At 35.7% G+C, this 13,132-nt stretch overlaps 1 protein-coding gene across 30 annotated transcripts in view; it reads left to right on the top strand.

The window, feature by feature from the left end:
• Nucleotides 1–13,132, top strand: part of SYNRG (synergin gamma) — an 84,470-nt gene that overhangs the window by 33,258 nt on the left and 38,080 nt on the right. For 12 of the 30 annotated variants that reach the window (XR_011423310.1, XM_070227587.1, XM_023652981.2 and 9 more), the window contains exons 7-12: nucleotides 2,715–2,924; nucleotides 3,932–4,165; nucleotides 5,084–5,161; nucleotides 7,100–7,296; nucleotides 7,928–8,176; nucleotides 9,625–9,758. Coding sequence is in view for 29 of the 30 variants with exons in the window: in XM_070227587.1 (XP_070083688.1) it covers nucleotides 2,715–2,924; nucleotides 3,932–4,165; nucleotides 5,084–5,161; nucleotides 7,100–7,296; nucleotides 7,928–8,176; nucleotides 9,625–9,758 (1,102 nt within the window). In the remaining variant the exon portion in view is untranslated. The remainder of the gene's footprint in view (nucleotides 1–2,714; nucleotides 2,925–3,931; nucleotides 4,166–5,083; nucleotides 5,162–7,099; nucleotides 7,297–7,927; nucleotides 8,177–9,624; nucleotides 9,759–13,132) is intronic. The other 18 variants (XM_070227600.1, XM_070227598.1, XM_023652986.2 and 15 more) reach the window with 3 other exon arrangements.

Here is a 13,132-nt window from a genome sequence, read left to right as displayed (position 1 = left end):
CTATCTTAAGAGGTAAAAAACCTCTTTGTCTTCTTTATGTCAATATGACAAAATTTCACTTGTAAGTCTTCTGTATACATGAGTATGTTAACATTAGTAAAATTCGTTCACTCACAGCAAATGAATAAAGGAGTTTACCATTTTATTCTCATTGTTTTAAAATAGTTTTACTTTTTATAAGCTAGTCTAGATTTTATTCAGTGTAATTAAACTTACGTATTTTTTAAATGCCACCTTTTTAAAAAATCATGAGTTTAATAATGCTCCTTATGAAGTTTTAGTTTCTCTGATACATTTTTTGGTAGTTTTTATTACCATTTATCATGAGATAAACAAAAAAAATGCCTACTTAGAGCAGGGTATAGGGATATTTTTTGGGTTTTTTTACCTGTGTTTTGAATATTTAGCAGTTGAAATGAATCTTGTCTTTACATAACTGTTACCACATTCTTTTTTTTTTAATTTCGTATTTTGACATTTTATTCTCAGCTAATTTCAAGAATAGCATACCATTAATACATGTACGGTTTTCGTAAATCATTCAGCCAACCAAGTACTGTTTTCTGCTGGCAAATATTACATTGACAAATTTTGTCTTGAACTCTTGTATTAATAATACCTATATAGTTGGTATCAGGAGGAATAGTCTAATATTGGCACAGTAACGAGTTCTTGACTTCCTCAGACAGCTTTGAGTCTGTACTATTAATTTTACTTGTTAGATTATATAGTCAGATTATCATTCCAAAAATATGCCCCAAAGTAAAATATACACCAAGATTGAAAAGAGAATAGATATTAGCAATCAGATTTAGTTCAGAAAGGAAAAACGTGTCTAAAAATAAAATTATAAACTGAATAAGCTAGTCAAGAAGTAATTTAAGAATTGGCATTGAGTGCTAAAACTGGACCCAGCTTGGAAATTAGAAAAAGGGAAAAGAAGGCAGAGAGGAATGGTCATTATTAGGTCAAACACTGTTCTGTCAATATAGAATACCCTTTTTGGACAACCAGGTGTAGTTTAACAAACTCATTGTTAAATGATAAATTGGTGTTTTGGTATTCAAATAATCCTATAAGTTCACTCAGCATGCATGCAGTTAGCTATTGCTGGTTAACTGCTTCATGCTTAGCCAGAAAAAGATTTTTCTGAAGCAAGCCCAAGGAGTTTCCAGAGCTTCTCCAGATGGGGTCTTAAACCTAGGCCTAAAGTATAGAAAAAGTTTCCAGCCTTTTTACCACCAAAGTCGTCTTTTAATTCCATGCCCCGCCCCAGACTTATTTATCTCATAATATTGAATATACAAACTGCATTTATCACATAATTTTTATACTTCTTATTAATCGTATGTAGAGCTACAAGAGTTTATAAACCAAAATATATACCACATAGAATTAACATAATTCCAGTCAAACGCAAACAAACATTGGTTTAGCCTTTGCAGCCTTATTGCTGGTAAGTAGTCAGGATCCATTTAAAAAATATTCATAGTAGCTCTCAGTTTTCTGTTACTGCTATTTTCTACCAGTACTGATCTGAGAACCCAAATTGAGAACACAAATCCACACACTCACTACATTATTGGGAGGGTTGGAATTCATTATGGTATGGCTTTTTTCTCTTTTAAACAAATTTAAGGCAATAATTTTGCATATTCATTTTGCATCTTTCATAAAACTTTCAATGTTTCCAAGTTTTATTTCACAGATCCAGAAGAGAAGCATATAGTGTCCCCATTTTTCAGATGAGAGCCTTTTTTTAAAAAGACTGCTCCTTGTGACATTAGACGCTAGTAAATGTTAAAGCGATTCAAAGTACTTAAAAATGTGAAGAAGCAACAATAATATGTGGTTAGTGAGACTAGTGTTAAATGTGGCTCCTGTAGGGAAGGGTTATTCCATAAGTGAATCTCATTTTTAACAGTAAAAAGCCACCGTGATGTTTATAAATCCTTTAGAGCCAAAGATCTTTTAAACATAGTCCTCAGTCAAAGTTTATTTTTTTAAACTGACTACTGAGTTGTTTGACTTAATGCCTTATGGTGTCCCAGTTTTGATGCTTTTCACAAGAAGATATTGCTGTGGTAATGTGTTTAATGTTCTTGTTGTCTTTTGTAATTTTCCTTCCTCATATGGTAACTTTACTGAAATGTGAACTATGCAAAGTGTATGGATTAGGCATGATACATCAAAAATTGCAAGTATCATGCACTGGTTCTTACTAGTATAAGGAGATTTGATCATCAGAGTATGTATCTGTCCAAAATGTATTCAGCAGCATATAGGCAGGTTTTCTTATTTCTGGTTTATATTGGTTTGAGAGAATATTATCCAGATGAACAAATCACTTGGATTTCAAAAGTAATCACCTCCTTGATGTAAATTATTAGGGGTCTCAGGGAAAAAAATAGTGCTAACCTAATAAAAGAAGGAAAGAAAATTTGAGTTTTACATTTTTCTGTTTTTGAACCAAATGCAAAATAGCTATAAAACCTCTTTTTAAAAAGACAAAAAAATAAACGTGTGTGAATAGACATCAAAGTGTTTTGCACCCATTGTATAAGAATTTCCTCGACTGTGGTTTCATGTCATTTCCTGTTCACCTCCACTATTCATGCTTCAGTATATTCTTTTGGAATTGTACTAGCTCTTGATTTCTTTTTCCCTGTTGATTTTCATTTCTGTGTGTTTCATTGCCATTTTCCATTTTGCAGATTATCCCACATCATCTCATTCTGCTAAAACTGTCTCCCCATCACCTGCCTTTCTTGATGAAGAAGAATTCAGTGACTTTATGCAGGGGCCTGTTGAACCTCCCACATGTGGGCCTTCTTCCACTTCCCAGGCTTTTCAGTCTTTCCATCCCACCACCCCACTTGGCCAGTTGCATGTACAGAAGGCTGGAGCACAGGCTCTCCCTCCAGGTTTGATTCTAGTGTCTTTTGCCTTACATGGTATCCTTGGGCAAATTCCTTATTTCTCTACTGCTTCAGCCTTATACAATGTAAAGCACGTAACTCCTAGATTCTTAATGAAAGTATTCTGAAGATAATCTAGGGTAATTTATGTTTCTTATAGAAGTAGAGTAACACAGTGATGTTGGCAAAGAAATATGTACCTGAATATCTGAGTACTATTAAAATTCACCAAAACAAGAATCTAGATTTTTAAATTCTGGAGGCCTCACATTTCTGAAAAGTGATTTAAAACGTTTGCTCCTAAATTAGGAGCTATTTAAACCACCTTAGAACTTTAAAAACAAACTGATTTCTTCAGGAGCTTCCTCTTGTTTGGGAAAATCACCATTATCATTTTCTTCAGAGTAATGAGGCAGGAAAGCTGCTTTAGAAGGTGCTCTCTCTGGGTCAGTGATGGAGCACTTGGGGCTCAGAAGCGCAGGTTCTCCGTTTACTGCCAGTTTGTCCTTGGACAAACCTTTAAACAGTTCTGTGCCTCAGGTTTCTATCGCTTGTGAAATAATGGGGGGAGGAGGCAGCTAACACTCTGTCTTGAGACAGAGCAGTGCTGAGAGCAATCTTAGCAGACAGGTTCTTACTCAGACTTTCTCAGTTGACAGACATAGAAACAGACCCAGAACTGATGATACTGGCTAAGGGTCCCACCAGTCGTTAGTGGATGTGTCCGCGTCTTATGTAGGACGCCAGATATCAAAGGTAGTACTCCTCCCACTATACCATTCTACCTACTATCTCATAGAAGTCTTGAGAATTACGGTAGATAACAGTGTTTAAGTTCTCTAAAATCTCTAGTCTCTCAAGTTCTATACAAATGTGTAGTGATTGAATTATTTCAAAATTTACATTATGTGTGGCAGGGCCTTCCCTTTAGAACCTGGGGGTGGAAATGAATGATTGAAAAAAATCAGAAATTTGTGGTTATATACAAATAATCCTTCATGCTATTTGTTTAGGCCCTTCCTTGGAGGAGATGCTCCTAGTATCTTGTGATATAAGTACATCTGAGCAGAAACAAATTAAATTAAATACTTCTGAAGTTGGGCACAAAACCCTAGGCCCAGGTTCCAGTAAGAACCATCCCAGTTTAACGGCTAATAACGGGGGTGCTGTAGATGGACGTGTAAGTGGTACCACTACTGCCGAGGCAGAAAAGACTTCAGACCAAAACCTGTCCATTGAAGAGAGTGGTGAGCTCATGAAATACTCAGCAAAAAGTTCATTTAACCAAATATCGCTCAATTGCTAACACCTTAAGCATTACTCTTAAAATGAATGCTGCTTGATTTTGCTAATCGAAATTTTGCTTAAAGAATTTTTAATGCATTCCTTTCTCCAATTAACCCTACAATTTTGCTCTGAATTCTTTCAACACGCTGTTATTCCTTTTTAAAAAAATTTGATAACCACTTTTTAATCAGAATCATTCCTGATTTAAAATTTCTTTTCCTTTTATTTTATGAAACCTCTTTTTTTTCCTCTTATACTTCCTGTTCTTCCGTAAAGGTTGGAAAGTTAAAATTTTACTGGAAAAGTCACCAATGAGAGGATTGTTTTGCTTCTCCGAGACAAATCATTCATACTGCTGCCTAAAACATCCAAATTTTTATAAACTCAGCTTGGAGAGATGAATTAGAATGTGACAGCCCAGGAGGCAAACTTTTGGATGATATTTTACTGCAGAATTCTTTTTTTAAATCCCTTCCATCTAAGGCAGCAGTGTTGTTTTCAGGTAAAAAAAAAAATGAGACTTTGCAAAGAAACATTATTAAGAGCCGCAGGTAGAGCTAGGGCAGTTACAGTTTTTTACGTCTATGATTTTAAACCACCATCTATCGTGTTTTCCCTTTGGTTTCTAATGCATGTGAAATAGTGCGAGTCTCCTATGATTCAGAATGCTGATTTGGCGCGTCTCATTTTTTTTAGTTTAGTCTTTAAGACATAGTCGATGTATAAAAGTTGTTTAGTAACCAAATATTTTAGTTGTATTGGTGACTTTTTTTTAGTGTCTCCAGCCAATGCTTTTATAAAAAGCCATGACTCACTGTGACTTGCCCATCTTCTGCATAGCCCCTTATGTATATTAGATAATGTTCCTTATCTTTTAGGTGTGGGAGTGTTTCCCTCACAGGATCCTGTTCAGCCCAGAATGCCTCCTTGGATTTACAATGAGAGTTTGGTTCCAGGTAAAAAAGCTTCTTTGTCTAGGATTCCCATTTGGATGTTTTGCTTTAAATGTTGTAAATGTAGTTGTAAATATTTACTACTGTGGTTATAAAATATGCAGAAGGAATTGTAACTTTTTTCTTGTTTATTTTTTCTAAAAGAGTACAGAAAATTAAATCTAGTGTTTCTTAAGATGCCTCATATATGAATAACTTTATAAATGCAGGAGAATGTTTTGCTTTCATGTTTTATTGACCATCGTATACTTTGATTTCTAAGCACTTTTCTTAGACTTATCATGCTTTAAAAGACATTATCAAATACTTATTTCATAGATTATTATTAACTTAGCAAGAATATACTAATATGTTTAGTTTTTTGAACTCTTGGTGATTAGCTTATATTTTTAAAAAATATTCCTATGACTTGCCATGTGCTGTTATATGAAGTAAAAGACCAAGTGGCATCTTTTTCTATGTTGGAAGCTTGTGTTTACTTTTTTCTTTATCTATCTTATTACTGCTGAGCCAAAAAAAATTACTAAGGTGCACATTTTGTGATAGTATTCAACTGATTCAAGGAAATAGTCTGAGCCATGGTGCATAGAATAATGACTATTATAGCAGCGTATATTAATCAATCTTAATATATTGTAACTTGTTCAGTTTACTCTACTTTGCCAACCCCTTGAAAACCGAAAGTAACTTTCATCAGATCTTTAGTTTTCTAGATTGGTCATAAACTAAAGTTGTTCTACACTTGATTAAGTAAAACTCATGGAAGGTTCCTGTAGCTGAACTTCTTTTTGGAAGAAAGCAGTAATGTCTTACTTTACATCATAATCACATAATCACTAATTGAAAGGCTAATTTCCCAAAACCATATGGGACTTCAGTTGTCTATAAAAATAATAGATTTTCTTCCAGCTACCCGTTAGATAGTTTGCATCTTTTCTTCTTCCTCTTTGTCTTCAAGCCAAACAAACAAAATCTAGGTCTTGGTATATTTTTGAAGTTCTGTCCATTTTCTGTCAGCTTATATTTCTTTCTCTCTCCTCCTTCCAAACATACATGCATACATAATTTCCTAGCCATAGTATATGTTCTTATGGCCAGCCTACTAATCTGTAATCCATATTTAAATCCTAGATATAAAATTTGCTTTAAACATTTTTCTCTGTCTCCCTTATGAACCCTGTCTATTTTCTTTCCCCAAAATTCCTGTAACTACAGTTTCCAGATTTAGCAAATAAGCCTACAGAGCATCCAGTTAAATTTGAATTTCAGATAAACAGCAAACAACTGTTTGGTATAAGTATGTCTCATGCAGTCTTGACATCCAATATTTTATATGGCAACTCTAACAGGCTTTCCCATCTTGTCCTTTGGAAACCCCATTTTATTGCAAAACACTCTCCAACAGTCCTTTCCTCTTTTCAGACATTTATTCTACTTTCTCACCTTAAGTGAAACTGTGTCTTTCTCTGCAGGTTTTATTCCCATAGCACCTTACCCAATGATATTTTCTTTCACAGCCTCTAATTCATTGGGGCGGGTGTAAGGTGGTGTTGGTATAGTTTTTGCTTCCCACGGCTATTTTCAAACTGTTCCCACTGTCATTACTCTACAGCTTCTCCTTTCAAGTCCAAAGCGTCTGCTTACACCACCTCCATCTTAATTGTTGTTACTGTCTTCTGAATTATGTGACTTTCTCATGCCGTTAGCCGCAAATCTTTATCTTTAGGACCAAGCTGCAACCTCTCTTCTAAGTTCCGGACCCTAATTGTCTGCTGGATATTTTCACTTGTATATCTTAACAGAAGTCCACACCGTAACATGGCTTCAGTTCTATTAAAGCAGTTTAATTTAAGGTTATTCTTCTGTAAACAACAATGACAACAAAGAAGATCAGTCACTTGTAGTACGTTTACGTTTGTAACCTGGTCTTTCCTTTAATAGATGCCTATAAGAAAATTTTAGAAACCACAATGACTCCAACTGGAATAGATACTGCTAAACTTTATCCCATTCTGATGTCGTCTGGACTTCCCAGGGAAACTCTTGGACAGATATGGGCCTTAGCTAATCGAACTACACCTGGCAAACTTACTAAAGAGGAACTTTACACCGTTCTCGCCATGATAGCAGTGACACAGGTAGACGTTGTTTCTTAAGTTGAATCAAATAACTTTTCAATAGACATTGAAAGAATGTGAGTCTTTTTTTATTACAACCTTGTAGAACTCCTTGTACATTAAAATTTAGATTATTTTCAGGATACAGTACTTCAAAAATGAACAATTTATATGATGTGCATATTAACAAAATATTCCTTTGTTTAAAGATTGTTTACTATATTAACAATCTCTGGCCTAAATGTATCCCGTCTGAACTTGAAAGTTAGTCAATAATAGATTAAATTACTCTCTCTGTTCTTTGAAATCCTTGTTTTAAAATTCTTTAGATAGAGATAAAGTATTCTTGGGCTGGTTGCAATTTTTTTCATATTACGAAATCATTTTAAATGATTTGATTATAGTGAATTAACCAAACTTGTTGCAGAGTGAAAATGTCAGAATTGATCTGTTGGCCATTTCTTTGCTAAACATTAGGTTTACCTTAACCTTGTAATTTATTTTCTTGTATCAAATTCGTGAGTTTTGGGAGAGTCGGAGTGGAAACATACCAGGGCTACAGATTTTACCTTTAGTTTCTCTTTGCCAGATTTAGAGTGTGTGTAGTTTGCAATCCCCTAAAGTGTTTCCATGTTCCTCCCCTTCTGTGTAGAGGGGTGTTCCTGCCATCAGTCCCGATGCTTTAAACCAGTTCCCAGCGGCTCCTGTTCCAACTTTAAGTAGCTTTCCTATGACTTTGCCTACCGCGGTGAGTCAGCCGACTGGGATGCCTTCCGGCCCTGCAGGCTCCATGCCCCTCAACCTCGGACAGCCAGTCATGGGCATTACCCTCGTTGGACCAGTGGGGGGAGCTACAGCCCAGGCTTCCAGTAGCTTCATGCCAACTTACCCTGCAAATCAGGTAAATGGAGTAGCTGTGCATATTCTAAATAATCCCTGAAAGGGCATCTGGACAACTTTTTTTCCAGGGTTACACAGGTTGCTGGATTACACATTATTAAAACAATACAATATTTAATTTTTTGTTATTTAAAAAACATGAAAAAATTTCTTAAGCCTTAAGGTATTTGAATTTTGGCTAAAAGTTTATACTTCTTTATAGGACGTACAGTTTAAACATCAAGCTTAATAAAGTTAATTAAATTCTTAGGCTGTGTCTTTTGAGGAAGCTGCTAAACCTGGAATTAAAATGCTTCAGTTTATTTTTCACTTCTCATATTAGCAAAATTTTTAAAAACGTATAATATGTAATATCAGTGAAAATGTAGGGAACCGGGTTTTATTGTACAGACTTAAGGCAGGTTTGACAATAGCTGTCAAAATTCTAAATGTCTGTATCTTCTGACCTAGCAGTCACAACCAGGAATCTCTCCCACAGAAATAGTAACTCAAGTTAGCAAAGATATACAAGGGTATTTGTTGTAGCATTGTTTGTTAGAGTAAAAGATTAGAAATAGCTGTATGTCCATCAGGAGAAGAAAGTTTAAATAAATTTTGGTTCATCCGTACAGCGGTAAACTATTTGATCATTAAAATGAATAAGATAGATCTACATGTACTGCATGGAAAAGATATCTGTGTTATATAATTATATTTTTTAAAGTGCAAAACAATATAGTGTAAGCTCATTTTTCTGTAAAACAAATGAACTGTTAACAGCACTCACTTCTAGAGCTTGGGAGGAGGAGTCAGTGTTCACTGTTTATACGGGTATGTGATAGATTGTATATTACAAGCTGGTATCACTTTTGTAATTTACAAACATCTATAAAGTGTTTTTTAACAATGGCAGTTTCTCAGTAATCTATTAAATGTGATTCAGCTATTTAAAAGTTCTGTAGATTAGGAGCTGTCCCTGTGGCCAAGTGGTTAAGTTTGCGCACTCCGCTTTGGCAGCCCAGGGTTTTGCCAGTTCGGATTCTAACCACACACCTGGCACACTGCACCTCAAGCCATGCTGAGGCAGCGTCCCACATAGCAGAGCCAGAAGGACCTACAACTAGAATATACAACTATGTACTGGGGGCTTTGGGAAGGAAAAAATAAAAAAAGATTGGCAATAGATGTTAGCTCAGGTACCAATCTTTTTAAGAAACAATTGTATAGATTAGCTCTTTAAAACCAATTTTTTACTATTTGTGCAAGAGAGTATCTAAAAATACAAGACAAGATTCCTGTCTTAGGCACTTCAGTTGTTGTTATATCTAAAGAGTTCGCTTCTAAAATTAGGTAGTCATACCTAAAGGAGGAGATTTAAAATGTAGTCTTTGAGGTTGACAATTGGAGACTTGTTATTTACTATTTTTATCAGTTTGATGCTTTCTATTTAAATGTCCTCTGTAAACCTAGGTGGTAAAACCAGAAGATGATGATTTCCAGGATTTTCAAGATGCTTCTAAGTCAGGAACCCTGGATGACTCATTCTCTGATTTCCAAGAGTTGCCTGCTTCTTCAAAAACAAGTAGTTCCCAGCAAGGAACCAGGTAGAAAAGAACTGAATATAATTAACATTGTATTTAGTAATTGAGAAAGAGGCATCCACAATGAGAAGCCTCAGGATAAGTAAGAGAATTCAGATTCCTTACTCTCATGCTTTGCTTGATTATTTCATCTTTATTCTTAATTTTACTCTTCAAACTTCTCTCCCCTTTGTCCACCTTAAACTTCAGTTCCTACCGTTTCCTCCCAGTACACACCTGCTTGCCAGTATTTTTTTTTGCCTGTGCTAAACTTGATTCGTTACAGCAAAGTGCACCTGTGTAGTGATGACTTCATATTCTTGTATTACATCCAGATCTTCAACTGTTGAAAAGGCTTTTTTAGGCAGGGACGCATCATTTGATACTTTTGCAATAGAATGTCCTATTGATTTTCCATAGAAATCATAACTCAGAAATCTAAATTTGATTATTTATTCATGTCTTTCTTATGTTTAAGTTGAGATCACTGGCTTTTAGGCCTTCAGATTTCTGTTTGTTCGCAGAGATAGTTGCATAAACATTTCTCTAATGTTTCCTGTACTAGCTTAACTTTTAGGTACAGTAAACTGACTCAGTGTATTGTCAACACCTTTCCGTCATTTCTTTAAAGTGTTTAGATACTTCTTCCACAGAAAACTTTGAGTAAGCAATATGAATGTCTTTGGTTCTTTTCGGAAGTTGTTTTTGTCAGGATACATATTCCATTTCTCTTATGTTCCTATTTGTGTAATTTCTTTCATCTTTTCCATTTTAACCCATGGATTCTCTCTTAGTCAACACTTCATGCATGTACGCTATAACAAGAACTAAGGGAGAGGCATTATAGAGAATTACAAATTAGAGAAAGAATTATTCTCCTGATTTTAAGAAGACTTCAGACGCATGTAAATGACACGCAGAAGAAACATACGAGGAGTGTGACCGTAAAGTTCTGGGATTTCCCAAGCCCACTACACCAGCACACACATTATTAACCAGATAGACACATAGTAATATTTCTTTCTCACATCTCTTTTTTTGAACAAAATTTATATTTTGCTATCTAGAACATATCAGAACAACCCAAGGCATTTCAAATTACCTGAGTGAAATTAAATTATTTGTTTTCCTCTCAAAGCTAAATAAAAATTTCTTAATCATCATTCCCTTCCTTGGTGAATCTTATCAGCATAGCCAGTCAACACGTCAGAAACACGTTATTTATTTTTGGCTCCCTCCTCTCTCCTTTACCACCATCAGCTGTCGGCTCTGCTTGGCGTGGAAAAAGGCCGTGTGTGATCTCGCTCCTCCCTGCTCTCTCGACTGTTGCCCTTTCCTCACAGCTTATGCTCTGTCCATGCCAAAATGACTCCAAACTGACCTTGCTCTTTCAAGCTTCTGGCCTCTTACATTCTGTTTTCTTCAATCTGGAAATCTCTCTATGTTATGTCTAGTTCCGTTTCCGAAATTGGTTTAGTATAGGAAGTTTTTATTAACCCCTCTCCACCAGCCCCACCTCCAAGTTAAGGGCCTCTGCCTTTCTACTGCCGTGGTACCTCATGAGTGTGTGCCCTGATTATAATTACTGGTTTACCTGACTGTTTCCGTCACTCGGCTGTAAGTACCTGAAGACGGTCTTTCATGTCCATAAATGTAGTACTTAGCCCAAGATACATAAGTAATAAAAGTTTGTTGGATAAATATATTGTAGTAGGAAGGTTAGAAACCGAATCTATCAAATTGGTGATTCATCCTCTGGGGAAGAACTCTCTCAGTATATGAAATTAAAATTTGGGCATAGAAAGTTTTAAGATGGTGTTGAGACCTGAGCTATATGGGGTGTTAGCAATTTTGTGTGGCATTATCTCCACATAATAGTTTACTTTCATAGACAGCCATGCTTTGCAGATTTTTCTTTTTTAGTTCTGACTTGACTACTTCCATAGCTTTCCTAGCATGAAAATATTTTGCTCATGTCTAAGAATCCACGCTCATTGTTTATTTATTCAGAAACCTTTATTTAGCATCTGCTATATGCCAGACCTTGGGGTAAGCACTAGACGTACAGAAGCAAAAAACACAGCTCCTGATCTAAAGAAGCTTAGTTTTATCTGGGTATTTGTATTACCTGATAAAACTCTCAGAATTGGTCCTTAAATGTGTGTGTGTGCATGTATGATGAATTCCCTAGTTTATGATAATCTGTATTCCATACTGTGAGTTTACATTAGAAGGATATTTGTTAAATCACAATGTGAATAGCTAAGCCTAGGTGAGACGGCTTTGGGCAGTATTTTTAAGCAGAAAACGAGCATTATTTGTCGGAGAAGATGAAAAGGCGAGTAAGGTGGTAGAAGTAGGCTGGAGTGGGAAGTAATGTTAGTCCGTGAAAAAATGACATTAGTTAAGGGCGGCATCAAGTGCGGGATGCCTTCTGATTTGTGATGTAATCTGTAAAGCGTTTTAGAAGTAAGAAGAAGCATGATGAAAGTGATTCTTGCTTCTGTGTGGGGGGTTAAATTCAGCTGCCGTGGTAATCCTGTTGTGAGATGATGAGAGGTACTCTGGGTTTAGAGTTATAGAATCTGAAAAGTGTGTATCTGAGAAATTGGTTGGACTTGGCATTGAACGGATGTCAAAGTCACAGGAGAGAGAGCACTTGAGCTGGCATGAAAGGGGATGTGGAAGACAGCAGCATCATTCATTTATCCATTCAGAAAATACTCGCCTGTGCCGGGCACGTGGGAGGCTAAAGCAGTAAACAGAGCAGACGTGGGCACTGAGGATGGAATGGTTCAAGAAGGACTGAGGGATAGGGGTTTGAGTTGGTTTGTTGTATTTAGCTTTTTAAATGGGTGTCTTTAGCAGAGTGAGCACAGCTCATGAAGTGATTGTAAAACATAAATGGATTCACTAGAGAAAAAGTGAAATACTTTTTTAGGTGGCCAAATTCTCTAAAGTCTTATCTTTCAATAGATTGCAGGTTCTTAAACAATATACCTCTCTCACTGAGTACCTTTCATTAGTATTAAAGAGTAGAAATAACTGTTTTCACGTTTGGAACAGATAACTACTTTATATAACTGGCATAAACACTTTCATGGTGATTACAGTTTTTTTTTAAATAATAAGTTTGGAGAAAGAACTGAAATGAATTATTCATTTGTGATATGCATAAAATTACAGTCTGAGTCATAGCTTTTTTTAATGGAATTTTATTTTGTTGACAATCACCAGTAGTTCATTACCCTGAAGATCCTCCTCCTTTTCCCCCCAATTCTGAAAATAGTTTTAAAACTAATATTCAGTTAAATGTCACATTTAGTAGATTTTACCAATAGGCTTTAAAGGAAAGTTGGTGGGTCATGAAAAACAAATAGATCTTTCAACTCTGTGGT

This window comes from Equus caballus, chromosome 11 (genome assembly GCF_041296265.1).
Source record: "Equus caballus isolate H_3958 breed thoroughbred chromosome 11, TB-T2T, whole genome shotgun sequence".
Lineage (NCBI taxonomy): Eukaryota > Metazoa > Chordata > Mammalia > Perissodactyla > Equidae > Equus > Equus caballus.
The sequence above is the reverse complement of the archived record's forward strand: the minus strand, read 5'-3'. Positions and strand labels throughout refer to the sequence as shown.